Source organism: Megascapheus bottae, chromosome 26 (genome assembly GCF_031878675.1).
Source record: "Megascapheus bottae isolate mThoBot1 chromosome 26, mThoBot2.hap1, whole genome shotgun sequence".
In the NCBI taxonomy this organism is placed as follows: domain Eukaryota; kingdom Metazoa; phylum Chordata; class Mammalia; order Rodentia; family Geomyidae; genus Megascapheus; species Megascapheus bottae.
In genome coordinates, this window is record NC_143534.1 from 18,063,942 (window position 1) to 18,077,487 (window position 13,546).

Genomic DNA, 13,546 nt, shown 5'->3' on the forward strand with positions numbered 1-13,546 from the left:
CATTTTTATTCCTGATTTTTGTTGTTTTTTGAAAGCACTGAGGATTGAATTCAAGACCTTGTGCTTTCAGGTCAAGTGCTCTACCATTTCAACCATAGCTTCAGTTTTTCTGATTCCTTTCCTCCTTTTCATGTACTGGTGTTTGACCTCAGGACCTATAGTTTTGCTTGGCTTTTACACTCATAGGTGGTGAGTCATACCTCCATTTCCAGCTTTTTGCTGGCTATTGGAAATAATCTTTAGGATTTGTCTGCCAGAGCTGGCTCTGAACCTCAGATCTCAGCCTCTTCAGCAGCTAAAATGACAGGCATGAGCTCCTGGCTCTTGGCCTGACATTTACCTTGCAGTTATATAAGGCGTTTGCTTTCTAATCAGGAAAATAAATTATAGTCCTTTTCCTTCTTTTTCTTTTCTTTTTTTGTTTTGATTTTGGGGCTTGAACCCAGGGCTTGGGAATAGTCCCTGAGCTTTTTTGCTCAAGCCTAGTGGTCTACCACATTTGAGTCACAGCACCACTTCTGGTTTTCTGGTGATTAATTGTAGATTAGAATTGCATAGACTTTTCTGCCCCAATTGGCTTCAAACCATGATCCTCAGATCTCAATCTCCTGAGTAGCTAGGATTATAGGCATGAGTCACTGACCCTTGGCTAGCCTTTATATTTAGATGTCTAGAGGGAATCTATAGTATGTCTGTACAGAATCATTAATGTTGCTGTCATTCTATCCAGAAGTCAATGGGTAAGAAGTTTGAATATTTACATTTAAAATTAGACTTCCTGTGTGGTAGTTATATGATTATATGATTATTAAATTTTCTAAAGTTTTATCCAGAAGGAAGCTTCATAGAATTCAATAAAAAAGGCTTTGCAATGTTTTCAAATAAGAATTATTGACATAAAGTTTCAGTAAGTAAAAAAAAAAAAATGACTTAGGGCCAGGAGTTTGGCCTAGTGGTAGAGTGCTTGCCTAAGCATGCATGAAGACCCAAGTTTGATTCCTTGGTACCACATACACAGAAAAGGCTGGAAGTGTTGCTATGGCTCAAGTGGTAGAGCTCTAGCCTTGAGAAAGCCCAAGGACAGTGCTCAGGCCCTGAGTTCACACCCAGGACTGGCAAAAAAAAAAAAAAAAAAAAAAAAGACTTAAAACATGGTTCATGCTTGTAAACCTAACTACTCAGGAGGTTGAGATCTGAGGATGCGTTTCAAAGCCAGCCTGGGCATGAAAGTCTATGAGACTCCTATCTCCAATTAACCACCATTGGAAGTGGTGCTGTGGCTCAAGTGGCAGAGCACTAATCTTGAGCTGAAGAGCTCAGGGTCAGCACTCAGGCCCAGAGTTCAAGCCCCACAACTGACAAAGCTTGTTTTAAAAAAGTAGTTGTGGCCGGGAATTTAGCCTAGTGGTACAGTGCTTGCCTAGCATGCACGAAGACCTGGGGTTCGATTCCTTGGTACCACATACATAGCAAAAAAGCCGGAAATAGTACTGAGGCTCAAGTGGTAGAGCTCTAGCCTTGAGAAAGTCCAAGGACAGTGCTCAGGCCCTGAGCTCAAGCCCAGGACTGGCAAAAAAAAAATAGTAGTTGTATGACTGGAATTCCAGCACTTAAGAGGCTGAGTCAGGAGGATTGTGAATTTGAGGCTAATATGGGATAGATGAATGGACAGATAGATAGAAAGTGTGACTTGAAAAAATCAAATTCGTCTCTCAGTATGAACATAATATACAGCTGATTAAGTTTGAAAATGGAATATTAAGATGTATTTTTCTTCCATTAGAGTATAATTATCCTACCTGGAAATTTGTTCATATTTAGATATAAATGATGATCATGTTGAAGATATTTCAGGAATTCAGCATTTGACAAGTGATTCAGACAGTGAAGTTTACTGTGATTCTATGGAACAGTTTGGACAAGAAGAGGTAAAAATGACATTTTTTGATTGGTAAGGTTTCAAAGTGGTATATCAGAATGTTCTTTACAACTTCTGTTAATAGCTGATGTACATTCTGTTTATCACTTTGAAAAACATACTCTTAAAATGTTTGATAATTTATATTTTATGGCATAAAGTATATATAATTCTAAAGTATTCAAAGAAAATTTAGTAATAGTTAATTTTCTATTATAATTTGAAATATATGCATATTTATTGATGTGTCCTGGGAGATATTGGGCAAGGATACAGATGATAAACAATTTATGTAAGCACCTTGATGAAAACTTTGACTAATGAAATGGAATAATTTGCAAACAAATAAATCTGTGTCTCACATTGACTATACTCCATTGTACTACAGTTTTTAGTAGAAGCCAGGTGCCAGTGGCCCATGGGGTAACCTAGTTATTCAGGAGGCTGAGATTTGAGGATCATGATTTGAAGCCAGCTGAGGCAGGAGAGCCCATGAGACATTTATCCTCTATCTCCACTTAACTACCAAAAGACCAAAAGTGGAGGTGTGGTTCAAGTGGGATAACATGTTCCTTAGGTGAAAAAACTGAGGGACAATGCCTAGGCCCTGAGTTCTAGCCCCAGTACTGGCACACTCACACACAGTGGAAAAATCAAATTTTAGTTAAGTTTTAACAACGAGAAAAAATCCTTTAAAGATCACAGAAAGTCTATAATTTTTCTTTCTGTAAGAACTTTCTGGTAATAATAAAATTATTTTAGAAAAAATATCTGGTTTTGCCATCTTTATATCGATCCTATCCACTCCTGTTGAACTAAAGATTTAGTTCAAGGTATCTGTCATTTATCTTTTGCCTTCCTGAAATAATGCTTTTTAACTTTCTGTGTTTCCCTCTTTTCATTTACAAATGTAGTTGAATTTGTTTTAAAGCAGGTAAAAACTTTTTTAATTTTTTATTGTAATTAATAAAAGGGTTACATGATATTTGCCAGATAGAAGGTGCATTAATTCACATACATTGATACCCTTTCATATGTCTTGGTACCCATTACCCTCTCTCCCCCCTTTTTTTTTGCCAGTCCTGGGGGCTGAACCCAGGGCCTGAGCACTGTCCTTTGGGCTTTCCTCAAGGCCATTGCTCTACCACTTGAACCACAGCACCACTTCTGGCTTTTCTATTATGTGGTATTGAGAAATCAAACCTGGGTCTTCATGCATGCTAGGCAAGCAGTCTACCACAAGGCCAAACTCCCAACCCCAAAGAATTACTTTCTGTGTGTGCATCATGGGGCTTGAACTTGGCCTGGGCACTGTCCCTGAGTCCTTCAGTTCAAGGATACCGCCCTACCCTTGAGCCAGGCTCCACTTCCTGTTTTCTAGAGGATAATTGGAGATGAGTCTCAGGTCCTTTTGTGCCCGGGCTGGGTTTGAACCTTGATCCTCAGATCTCAGCCTCCTGAGTAGCTAGGATGACAGGTGTGGGCCTTTCTACCCACCTCCAAAGAATCTTTAAACGTCAAAGGAGTAGCACAGATGGACAAAACAATGACAAACCATGTGCCAGTGGCTCATACCTATAATCTTTGACACTCAGGAAGCTATGACCCACAGGATCGATGTTCAAAGACAATCTGGGGAGGAAAGTTCCAAGGGACTGTATCTCCAATTAATCAGCAAAATGCTGGACTGGAGATGTTATTCACATAACAGAACACCAGCTTTGATCAAGAAAATAGAGTGAAAACAAGAGGCCCTGGGTTCAAGCCACAGAACCTACATAACGTGTGTGCACATGTGTGTGCTTGCATGCACACATAACACACATACTTTTATAAAGAGAGCTGAAGGCCAGTGGTCCACACTTGTAATCTTAGCTACTGAGGAGGCTGAGATCTGAGTATTGTGGCTCAAAATCAACTTGGGCAAGAAAGTCTTTGAGACACTTATCTCCAGTTAATCACAGAAAAAGCTGGAAGTGGTGCTGTAGCTCAAGTGGTACAGTGCTTACCTTGAGCAAAAGGAGGTTAGGGATAGGGACCAGGCCTAGAGTTCAAGGCCGAAGACCAGCCCCCCCCCCAAAAAAAGATAAATAGGCCAAACTGAAATGAGTGAAAACTGAAAATAATAAATGATAAAAAAAAACCAACCCTCTAGATTCCATTTTTTCCTCACATTTTTCCTCATTTCTACCACATTTTTTTTTTGTATCTAGGAAGTCAGATACAGATTGAACAAACTTTTAGGAAAAGAATATTTCCAACAATAACACAAAACTGCCAGTTTAGAAAAACATTATTTATTTCACCATGAAAATTTTACACTGTATAATTTATGTTCATGTCAACTGGGTACTGATTCATGCATGTAATCCTTAGTAAGGAGGTTGAGATCTGAGGATCATGGTTCGAAGCAAGCACAGGCAGAAAAGTCTGTGAGACTCTTATCTTCACTACACTACTCAGAAAAGGCTAGAAGTGGTGCTGTGGCTCAAGTGGTAGAGTGCTAGCCTTGAGCACAAAGCAGCTCAGGGAAAGTGCCCTGGAGTTCAATCTCCAGGACTGGCAACCAACCAACCAACCAACAACCCAAAACAATTTATGTTCACTTTTAATGAAGCTTCATTTTATATTTGTAGTCTTTTGACAGCTTGACATCAAATAATGGACCCTTCCAATATGACTTGGCTGCTCATCCCAATCAGCACTTGGGAAACGGCGGTGTTCCTGAAGACGGTCAAGGACTTCCTGGAAATGGCACCATGGGGAATGCGCAAATGGAAGCAGTTGAAGGAAAAGGTGAAGTAAAGTGTGGAGGAGAAGATGGCAGAAATAACAGTGGAACACCACACCGTGAGAAGCGAGCTGGTGAGACTGAGGAGTTCTCTGTCAGAAGAGGAAGAGGTGTGTATCACCTTACCCACTGTGCTTTTTCTTTTTTCTTTCTCTCCCCCTCCCCCTCCCAGTTCTGGAGCTTGAACTGAGGGCCTGAGCCCTGTCCTTGGGCTTTCTCAAGGCTAGAGCTCTACCACTTTAACCACAGCACCACATCTGGCTTTTTCTATGTATGTGATATTGAATTGAACCCCAGTCTTCGTGCATACTAGGCAAACACTCTACCACTAGGTCAACCTCCCAGCCCCTGGCTATGTATTTCTTTAATCCTAAAAGTTATGTCATGGTTGCTTTTATTCTATTTTGGACATTAAGCTTTAAAGAAATAACAGGAACGTGAATATAGTGTCTATTTTTGTAAGTTTCATTTAAGTCTAACTTGTGTTACTGCCTTAAAATAGGACATAGAACTCCACACTTGAGTGAAGGATCCAAGGGCCGGCAGATGGGAAGTGGAGGTGATGGAGAGCGCTGGGGTTCAGACAGAGGGTCAAGAGGCAGCCTCAATGAGCAGATTGCTCTTGTGCTCATGAGATTGCAGGAAGATATGCAGAATGTCCTTCAGAGACTTCATAAACTGGAAACTCTTACTGCTTCTCAGGTAAGGCTTCTGAATTGGTCTCTTCACTCCTTGATCCTTGTAAAATTGTGTAATCTGTGCTGCTTAGATTTACAGAAATCATGAATTTTGGGGGTTTTTATGAACAGTAAAAAGGATCTATTGGAAATACTGCCCTAAAAGCTAAATACCACTTAAAATAACAGGAAGTTTTCAGAACATAAAATAGCAGTACTCCATTGTGGGAAATGATCAGATACCTGGGATCAGAAAAATAATTGCTGCAGTTCAATGAACTAATAATGAAACTTTTACTAGTGCATTACAGTTTATTATTAAAAAATCCTGGCTGGGCTCAGTGGGTCACACCTGTAACCTTAGCTACTCAGGAGGCTGAGATCTGAGGACTGTGGTTCCAAACCAGCACTGGCACTAAAGTCTGTGAGACTCTTATTTCCAATTAACCACAAAAAACCGGAAGTGATGCTGTGGCTTCAGGGGTAGGGCGTAGCCAGACCCAGAGTTGAAGTCCCACGACTGACAATTAAAAAAAAAAAAAAAAAAAAAGTCCTGCTTTTGAGCCAGTCATGGTGGTAGATATCTGCAATCCCAGTTATTTGGGAGGTTAAAGGAGGATTGCAGGTGTAAGTCCTGCCCAGGCTACACAGTAAGTTGAAGGCCAATCTGCACCTCAAGAAAAGGGATAAGGATATAGCTCCCTGGTAGATTATGTGATGAGCATGTTTGTGAAGCCCAGGAGTATCCTCCATACTGACCAACAAACAATTGTAATCCTATCTACTCAGGAGGCTGACATCTGAGGTTCACAGTTAAAAGCCAGCCTGGGTATCCATGACACTCCAGTTAACCACCAGAAAAATGGAAGTGGCACTGTGGCTCAAAGTAGAAGAGTGCTAGTAGCCTTGAGCAAAAAATGCTCAGAGAGGGTACTCAGGGCCTAAGTTCAAGCCCCATGACACACACACACACACACACAATGTATGTTTGTTTGTTTTTTTCATTTTATCAAGTCTAAGTCATTTTGATCTGTATTCACAGGCAAAATCGGCAGCACTGCAGACTAGTAACCAGTCCTCCTCAAAGGTAAGAAATGGTTTTGTAAAATCTGTCAGGGGCCAGGAGCATGGCCTAGTGGTACAGTGCTTGCCTAGCATGCATGAAGCCCTGGGTTTGATTCTTCAGTACCACATATGCAGAAAAAAAGCCCAAAATGGCGCAGTAGCTCAAGTAGTACAGCACTAGCCTTGAGAAATCCCAAGGACAGTGCCCAGACCCTGAGTTAAAGATCCAGAACTGGCATAAATGAATGAATGAATGAATGAATGAATGTCAGGGTTTTATACAATTTACAACAGATTTAGATTATATGAGCTACTTATATCTTTTCAAATAAAATATACCATTTAAATCATTACAATTACAAAAGTCTTTTGGGATATGTTTAAGTATTTTTGGGATATGTTTAAGTATTTTTTACAGGGTGCTGAATTATGCTCTGGAATAAATACCTTCCCTTTATATCAGGAGTAAGATTTGTCAGTGGTTTTATTTATAAAATTCTGCTGTGTTTTTAAGTTTGTGTATGTAATAGTAAACTAATGACAGTTTCCCTCCCTCAGCAACCATCATGGTGGCCCTTTGAGATGTCTCCTGGTGCATTAACTTTTGCTATTATATGGCCTTTCATTGCCCAGTGGTTGGTGCATTTATATTATCAAAGAAGAAGGTAATACTATAGTTTAATATTTTGCAATGGTATATAAACTCGTACAACATACAGTAGACAGTACTTAGGCAGCAACTGAGGAAGTAGATCTAGTTCATGGACCGAACATTCAAATTGATCTTGAAGTGACAAAACTTGCGAAATATCTACTAGATTTCTGAGTACTTGTTAGACTTGAACATTTTTCACTTATAAACATCTGAGTTTTACATTTTTAATTTACATAATAAGGTAAAGACTCTATGCTTAGGTTTTATGACTTTTTGTTTTTCTTTCTTTTTGGGGGGGGGGGGGGTTACCAGTCCTGGGGCTTGAGCTTAGGCCCTGAGCATTGTCCTTGGACTTTCTCAAGGCTAGCGTTCTACCACTTGAGCCAAGACATTACTTCTGGATTTTTCTCTGTATGTTGTACTGAGGAAACAAACCCAGGTCTTTGTGCATGCTAGGCAAACACTACCACTAGGCCAAACTCCCAGCCCCAAGGGTTATGACTTGAGGAAATAATGCTCTTAAAATCTAATGCTTATTTTGGGGCCTTGTGATGATAACAGGAAGGGCTAAACAAACAACACTTGCTGCTTATTTTCTATCTACCTTTGAAATACAGAAATTGACAGTTGAAGAATGTTAACCTGGCGTTTGTATCTAGATTTAGGGATTACTATGAGAATAGAATGCCAGTTTGGTTTGACAGGAGGTAACTCAAATAGGTCTGATAATAACAGACTAAAATCTCTATAAGAGCCTTGAGGCTCTCTAGTCAGAAATAAACTGGAGGCCAAGAAATTCCTTGAATTTAAAAAATATTGTTAGCTGAAAGCTGTAGAAACCAAATTACTGTTGATTGTTGGGTGGATAGGCCAGTATTTTCTGAGTGCTCCACTAGTTGTGTGTTCAGTGTTTCATCACCATGTCACAGAAGTCACAACATGTGGGCGAAAGCAATGGGACAGTAATAAGAATGTGTAGTAGACACAGTCTCAAAAATCTATCAATCTAAATATTTACAAGTTTCTTAAGTATTCCTTCCTCAGTCTCCTACATTCTAGGATTATAGTGTGCTATTCTTATTATGTAAAAGGGTTAAGCAATGCTCTAATACTTCAGTTACCATATGGACAGACCGAAATTCCCATGTTGAATGAGCTATTTCAGTCTTGTTCACCCTTCCCCCCTTTCAGTTTGTTGGTTGTGAGGCTTGAACTCAGTGCCTAGGTTCTGTCCCTTAGCTTTTTTGCTCAAAGCTATCACTCTACCACTTTGAGCAATATGGATAATATGGATAATGGGAGGGGGGAATTCACAGAAAACAGAAAAGGTAGCAGGACTTAATTCACTCTGTTCCTCACCAAGCAACACCCTTCCTACTGGCTACACATGAAGATTCTTTCCTCCCCCTATGGATTTGACTTTTGTTAGTACTGTCTGTCTGCCCCCCAGCCTAAATAGTATTCCTACTGTTATGGATACATAAAATCCTGCCTTAAAAAGAAGAGTTATTGGGTCAGGAGTGTGGCCTAGTGGTAGAATGCTTGTCTAGCATGCATGAAGACTCAGGTTCAATTCCTTGGTACCACATACATAGAAAATGCAAGTCCCAGGAGTTAAGTCCCAGGACTGGGAAAAAAAGGAAGGAAGGGAAGGAGGGAGGGAGGGAGAGACAGGGAAATTATCTTTGGGGTTACCAATTCTGTTTTAAGTATTTAGCGTTTCGTTCATTTGTTTACTTCAGTGCTAAGTATTAGAACTTGAGTTATTTTTTCTGTCTTTGGTCTGTTACCCCCCTCAAAAAAAAAAAATACCCACAAATGTCTTAAGAGCTTGAAGCTTGAGGTTTTTGCCAGTCCTGGGGCTTGAACTCAGGGCCTGGGCACTGTCCTTGGTCTTTCTCAAGGCTAGGGCTCTACCACTTGAGCCACAGCATCATGTCTGGCCTTTTCTGAGTATGTGGTACCAAGGAATCAAACCCAGGTCTTGTGCATGCTAGGCAAGTACTGTACCACTAGGCCATGCTCCCGGCTCAGTTCTGAGGTTTTGAAAAGTAATCATTTCTGTTTATTCTATTGTATTAGAAGACTGGGGATTCTAAAACCAAATTTTGCACCCTATTTTAAGTCTGCAAATGACTGTGTAGCAATCCATATCACATGGGTTTTTAATAAGTATTACTTAATGTCAGGCACTACAGCTCTCGGGCAAATGGTCTTTAGAACCACCCACATCTGTCTTGCCTGTGTCTATCTTTTTAAGGCTGTTCCTCTTGGGCTCATTTTCTTCCTGCTTCAGGGATCATCTTTTGTTTGGTGAAAAAAAAAAGATCTGATTGTTTATGTTGTCATTGAAGCCAAGTTGGTATAACTAAGAGGATTGCTGCAGAGGCAAGGAATAATCTGATTATTTAAAAAAAAACATTCCTGCCACCAAGGGGATTGCATAAGAGTATTTCTACACAGAGGAATTAGTTTGTAACCAGAGTTTCAGGCATTTTGGCATCTTGAGTGCTAAGGAGAATATGGAGATTTTATAGCAGTTAAGCCTTCACAGATTGTTGTCTTTGTTAACAAAGTTATCTTTCTTACAGATAGCTCATTCAGTCTGCTATCAGTAAAATCTGCCCTATATCTATCTGTCAGTCTTCTAACTGTAAGTCTGTTTATCAAGATAGACAAAGAGCCTAGAGCAAAAGAAGTTCGAGGATAAAGCCCAGCCTCTGAGTTTAAGCCCTAGAGCCAAAAACAAACAAAACAAAGCAAAATACTACACAAAGACAAAACTGAGTGGTGATGGTATAGCCTGTGGTAGAGTGTAAACTTAGCATGCAAGATGTCCCAGGTTCAGTTCTACCACTATACATTTTACAAATGGATAAATAAATCTGATAAAATTAGCAGAAGTTGGGTGGGGAGCGTGGCCTACTGGCAGAGTGCTTGCCTAGAATGCACAAAGCCCTGGGTTCAATTCCTTAGTACCACCTACTCAGAAAAAGCCAGAAGTGGTGCTGTGGCTCAAGTGGCAGAGTGCTAGCCTTAAGCAAAAAGTATTCAAGGACAGCCTAGGCCCTGAGTTCAAGCTCCAGAACTGGCAAAAAAAAAATAATAATAATAATTGACACAAGTTATTGTCGCTTCTTTATTGGGCAAAGTCATACTACCATTTGTAACTTTGTATGTGTGTGTTTTTTTTTAAACTGAAATGTTGCCGTTACTATCCAGCACATTCTTTGGTAGAGATGTGCTTCATATTCATGTTACATTATTCTCATAGGAAATTGGTTTTTACTTTCTTTTTTAAAGAAAACTGAAGAAATAATTTTACCCAAGAAGACTGCTGGGCCTGGATGACTTAAGAATGAAATGGATGTGGAATTCACAAGAAAATCTTAGTTTGTGATAATTACATTTCTTTTGTTGTTGTTGTCCAGTAATTTGGTTTGTGTACATATATACATATATATTTTTTGCACTACACAATAATAACATTTTAAGGACTCATATCGCTGATACTTGAATAATCAGTCCCAATTAGGTTATCTAAGAAACATACAAGGATTTACCCTACTCTTGAACTTGAGAGACATTACGTTATAAATTATTGGTAATGTTTACCTGATTATGTCCCATAGAAAAATATAAGCTGCTTTCCCAAGGCAGTTGTGATTATAAGATCAGATATATAAGAGAATATTTTTAATTTTTAATTTTCTGAACTAAAAATGAGAAAGAATGCAAACTAAGTATGAATTTCAAATAAGGTTGAATTGATTGATATTATTGACAGATGGCTATGCCAAGTAGTAGGAAACTGCCAAAAGAAGAATCTTCTAGGCTCCTTTCTGGGCAGGATGTAATCTTCTTGGACACTTATAACTCAGAGTGATGTTTAGACAACATAACTAAAAATCAGAGTCCTTTACACTAATTTTTGCAAATAATTCACCAAACATACGTAACCTGCTGATGTAAATTATGAAGAATGAAAAAAAATTTAAATCCTAGTGTAGATTTAAAAGTATATTCCAGGCTTGCACATGATTAATAAGATTTTAATTTAATCATATACATTTCTTCCTTTATAATCATTTTTTTCTGTGAGGATATCTAGTTTCTGCTTCATAGGGTGCTTTGAAATATACAATGAAAACTTATTTATACTGTTTTTACCAAGGTTATAAAGGACACATGAAAATCACTTTCTGCAACTGGTGAACCACACAGACTGGACTCTTAACCTCTTAGTGCCTCAGTTTTTCCTTCGGGGTATAATATATGTATGTACCTACTTCACAAGAGTACTGGACAGATTTTCAAGAGAATGGACTATATGCTTCCATGTTGTAAGGCATGTCTAAATAATGGAAATTTAAGTCTATCTATCCCACCCTGCTTCATCTTTAGACCAAAAGCAAGATCTTTGAAAACTGTATTTGGAAAATTGTTTTTCCTCTATACCTTCCTAAGCTCCTGCTCACTTTGCTGTTCTTTGTACTTTACTGATTTCTTTGGTTTAAAGTTTTTCAAGCAAATGGTTTCAGCATTCGAGGTACGTACGATGTTGCCATTAGCATTGTGTTCAGAGTGTTAAAAGAGAAAGAATCCAATTCTTATGTACAAGGTAGAGCTTTGAAGAAAAAGTATGAAAACACAATTTGCTTTACCTAAACTCTTTTTCTTTCATGGTAACTTGGTGATTTAAAGAAAGAAATTTAAATCCCATCTTGATTATAATATGTCTGCCTAAAAGGATCTACTAATTATTGTTGAAAAAGTAACTATCCTCTACTTGCTTAGAAAAAAAATGAAGCAAGAAACTGAATTATGTGAAAAAATAAAGTTTAGATCTGTGGATTAGAGCTTCTTTTTGAAAATTAGATATCAACTTGGTATCAGAAAATGGTGGCTTTTTCTGAGTCTACAAATGAGTGAAATGCAAATTAAGACTAAAAACATTACAAAAGTCAAGGTTAACTAACTCCTAGGGATAACTTGCATCTTATTCCAAAGTTTTATTTTATAGTTTGAAAAGCACTTTACACACAGGTCTTGTATATAAAAGTAAAGATGTAATTATAGGGTATAGTACTAATGTTTTGTTTAATAAGAACCTCATTTTGAATCTTAAATTGACAGCTATTGTATTTTTTTAATGATCAACTTTTCTGTTTCCTTATTGTAAAACTGAATTAAAAATAAAAGGTTAATGAGAAATGACATGTTTTTTTTTGGTGGGTTGTGGGGCTTGAACTCTGGGTCTGGGCGCTGTCCTTGAGCTCAGCTCAAGGTTACCGCCCTACCCCTTGAGCCATACCTCATTTCTGGTTTTATGGTTGTTCATTGGAGATAAGAGTCTCACAGACTTCAGTGCCTGAGCTGGCTTTGAACCTCAATCCTCAGATCTCTCAGCCTCTTGAGTAGCTAGGATTACAGGTGTGAGCCACCATGCTTGGCTGAATAAACTCTTAAACATCTTGAATATATACCATTGGTCTTATAACTTAGTGAAATAATTTTGGTTTTAATGCATATAACTAAACATGTAATGGTAAAAATGTTGTTAATCTCTTTTTTTTTTTGCCAGTCCTGGGGCTTGAACTCGGTGCCTGAGCACTGTTGTTGGGCTTTCTCAAGGCTAGACCTCTACCCTTTGAGCCACAGCACCACTTCCAGCTTTTTTCTATTTATGTAGTACCAAAGAATTGCACCCAGGTCTTTGTGCATGCTAGGCAAGCACTCTACCACTAGGCCAAACTCCCAGCCCCCTTCTGTATTTTTTTTTTTTTTAAGATATAAGTGCTGGTAATCCTAGCTACTCTCTCTGAAGGCTGAAATCTGAGGATAAGGGTTTAAAGCCAGCCCAAATAGGATCCTGAGCTTTCAGCATCCAGAGCAACTAGAAACCAGCTCAAGCAAGAAAGTCAGCAGTCACGAGCAGCTGGCAGTGGTAATATTTTAAAAGTTCTGTACTACTAAGGAATCAAACTTAGGTCTTCATATATGCTAGGCAAGCACTCGACCACTAATCTACACTCCAGCTCCCCATGCTTATATTTCAGGGGAAAAATGAAAGTAAAGATATGGCTAAAACCTCTTCATTTAAGCTGGGTAGACAACAGTAGTAGCTCATGTTTATAATCCTAGCTATTTAGGAAGCTAAGATATGAGGATCATGATTCCAAGCAAACCTGGACAGAGAAATCAGACTTCATCTCCAATTAACCAGAAAAAGGTGAGAGGTGTGGGTCAAATAGTTGAACACAAGCTGCGAACAAAAAAGCTGAGTAAACAGTACAAGACCTTGAGTTCAAGCCCCAGTACTCACTCTTTCTCTCGCACTTCATAAAACAACAACAACAACTCTGGTTTACATAGTGTTTTCAACAAAGAACAAAACATTTGCAGAGAGGATAGGACAAGGAAAAATAATTCCAAGGGTG

At 38.7% G+C, this 13,546-nt stretch overlaps 1 protein-coding gene across 5 annotated transcripts in view; it reads left to right on the forward strand.

Moving 5' to 3' along the window:
• Acbd5 (acyl-CoA binding domain containing 5) overlaps positions 1-12,313 on the forward strand; it is a 30,655-nt gene extending 18,342 nt beyond the window's left edge. For all 5 annotated transcript variants that reach the window (XM_090319038.1, XM_090319039.1, XM_090319040.1 and 2 more), the window contains 6 exons: positions 1,822-1,928; positions 4,555-4,819; positions 5,212-5,411; positions 6,429-6,473; positions 7,010-7,116; positions 10,410-12,313. In XM_090319038.1, coding sequence (XP_090175164.1) covers positions 1,822-1,928; positions 4,555-4,819; positions 5,212-5,411; positions 6,429-6,473; positions 7,010-7,116; positions 10,410-10,425 — 740 coding nt within the window. In that variant the 3' untranslated portion in view covers positions 10,426-12,313. The remainder of the gene's footprint in view (positions 1-1,821; positions 1,929-4,554; positions 4,820-5,211; positions 5,412-6,428; positions 6,474-7,009; positions 7,117-10,409) is intronic.
• The last annotated feature ends 1,233 nt before the right edge of the window (positions 12,314-13,546 follow it).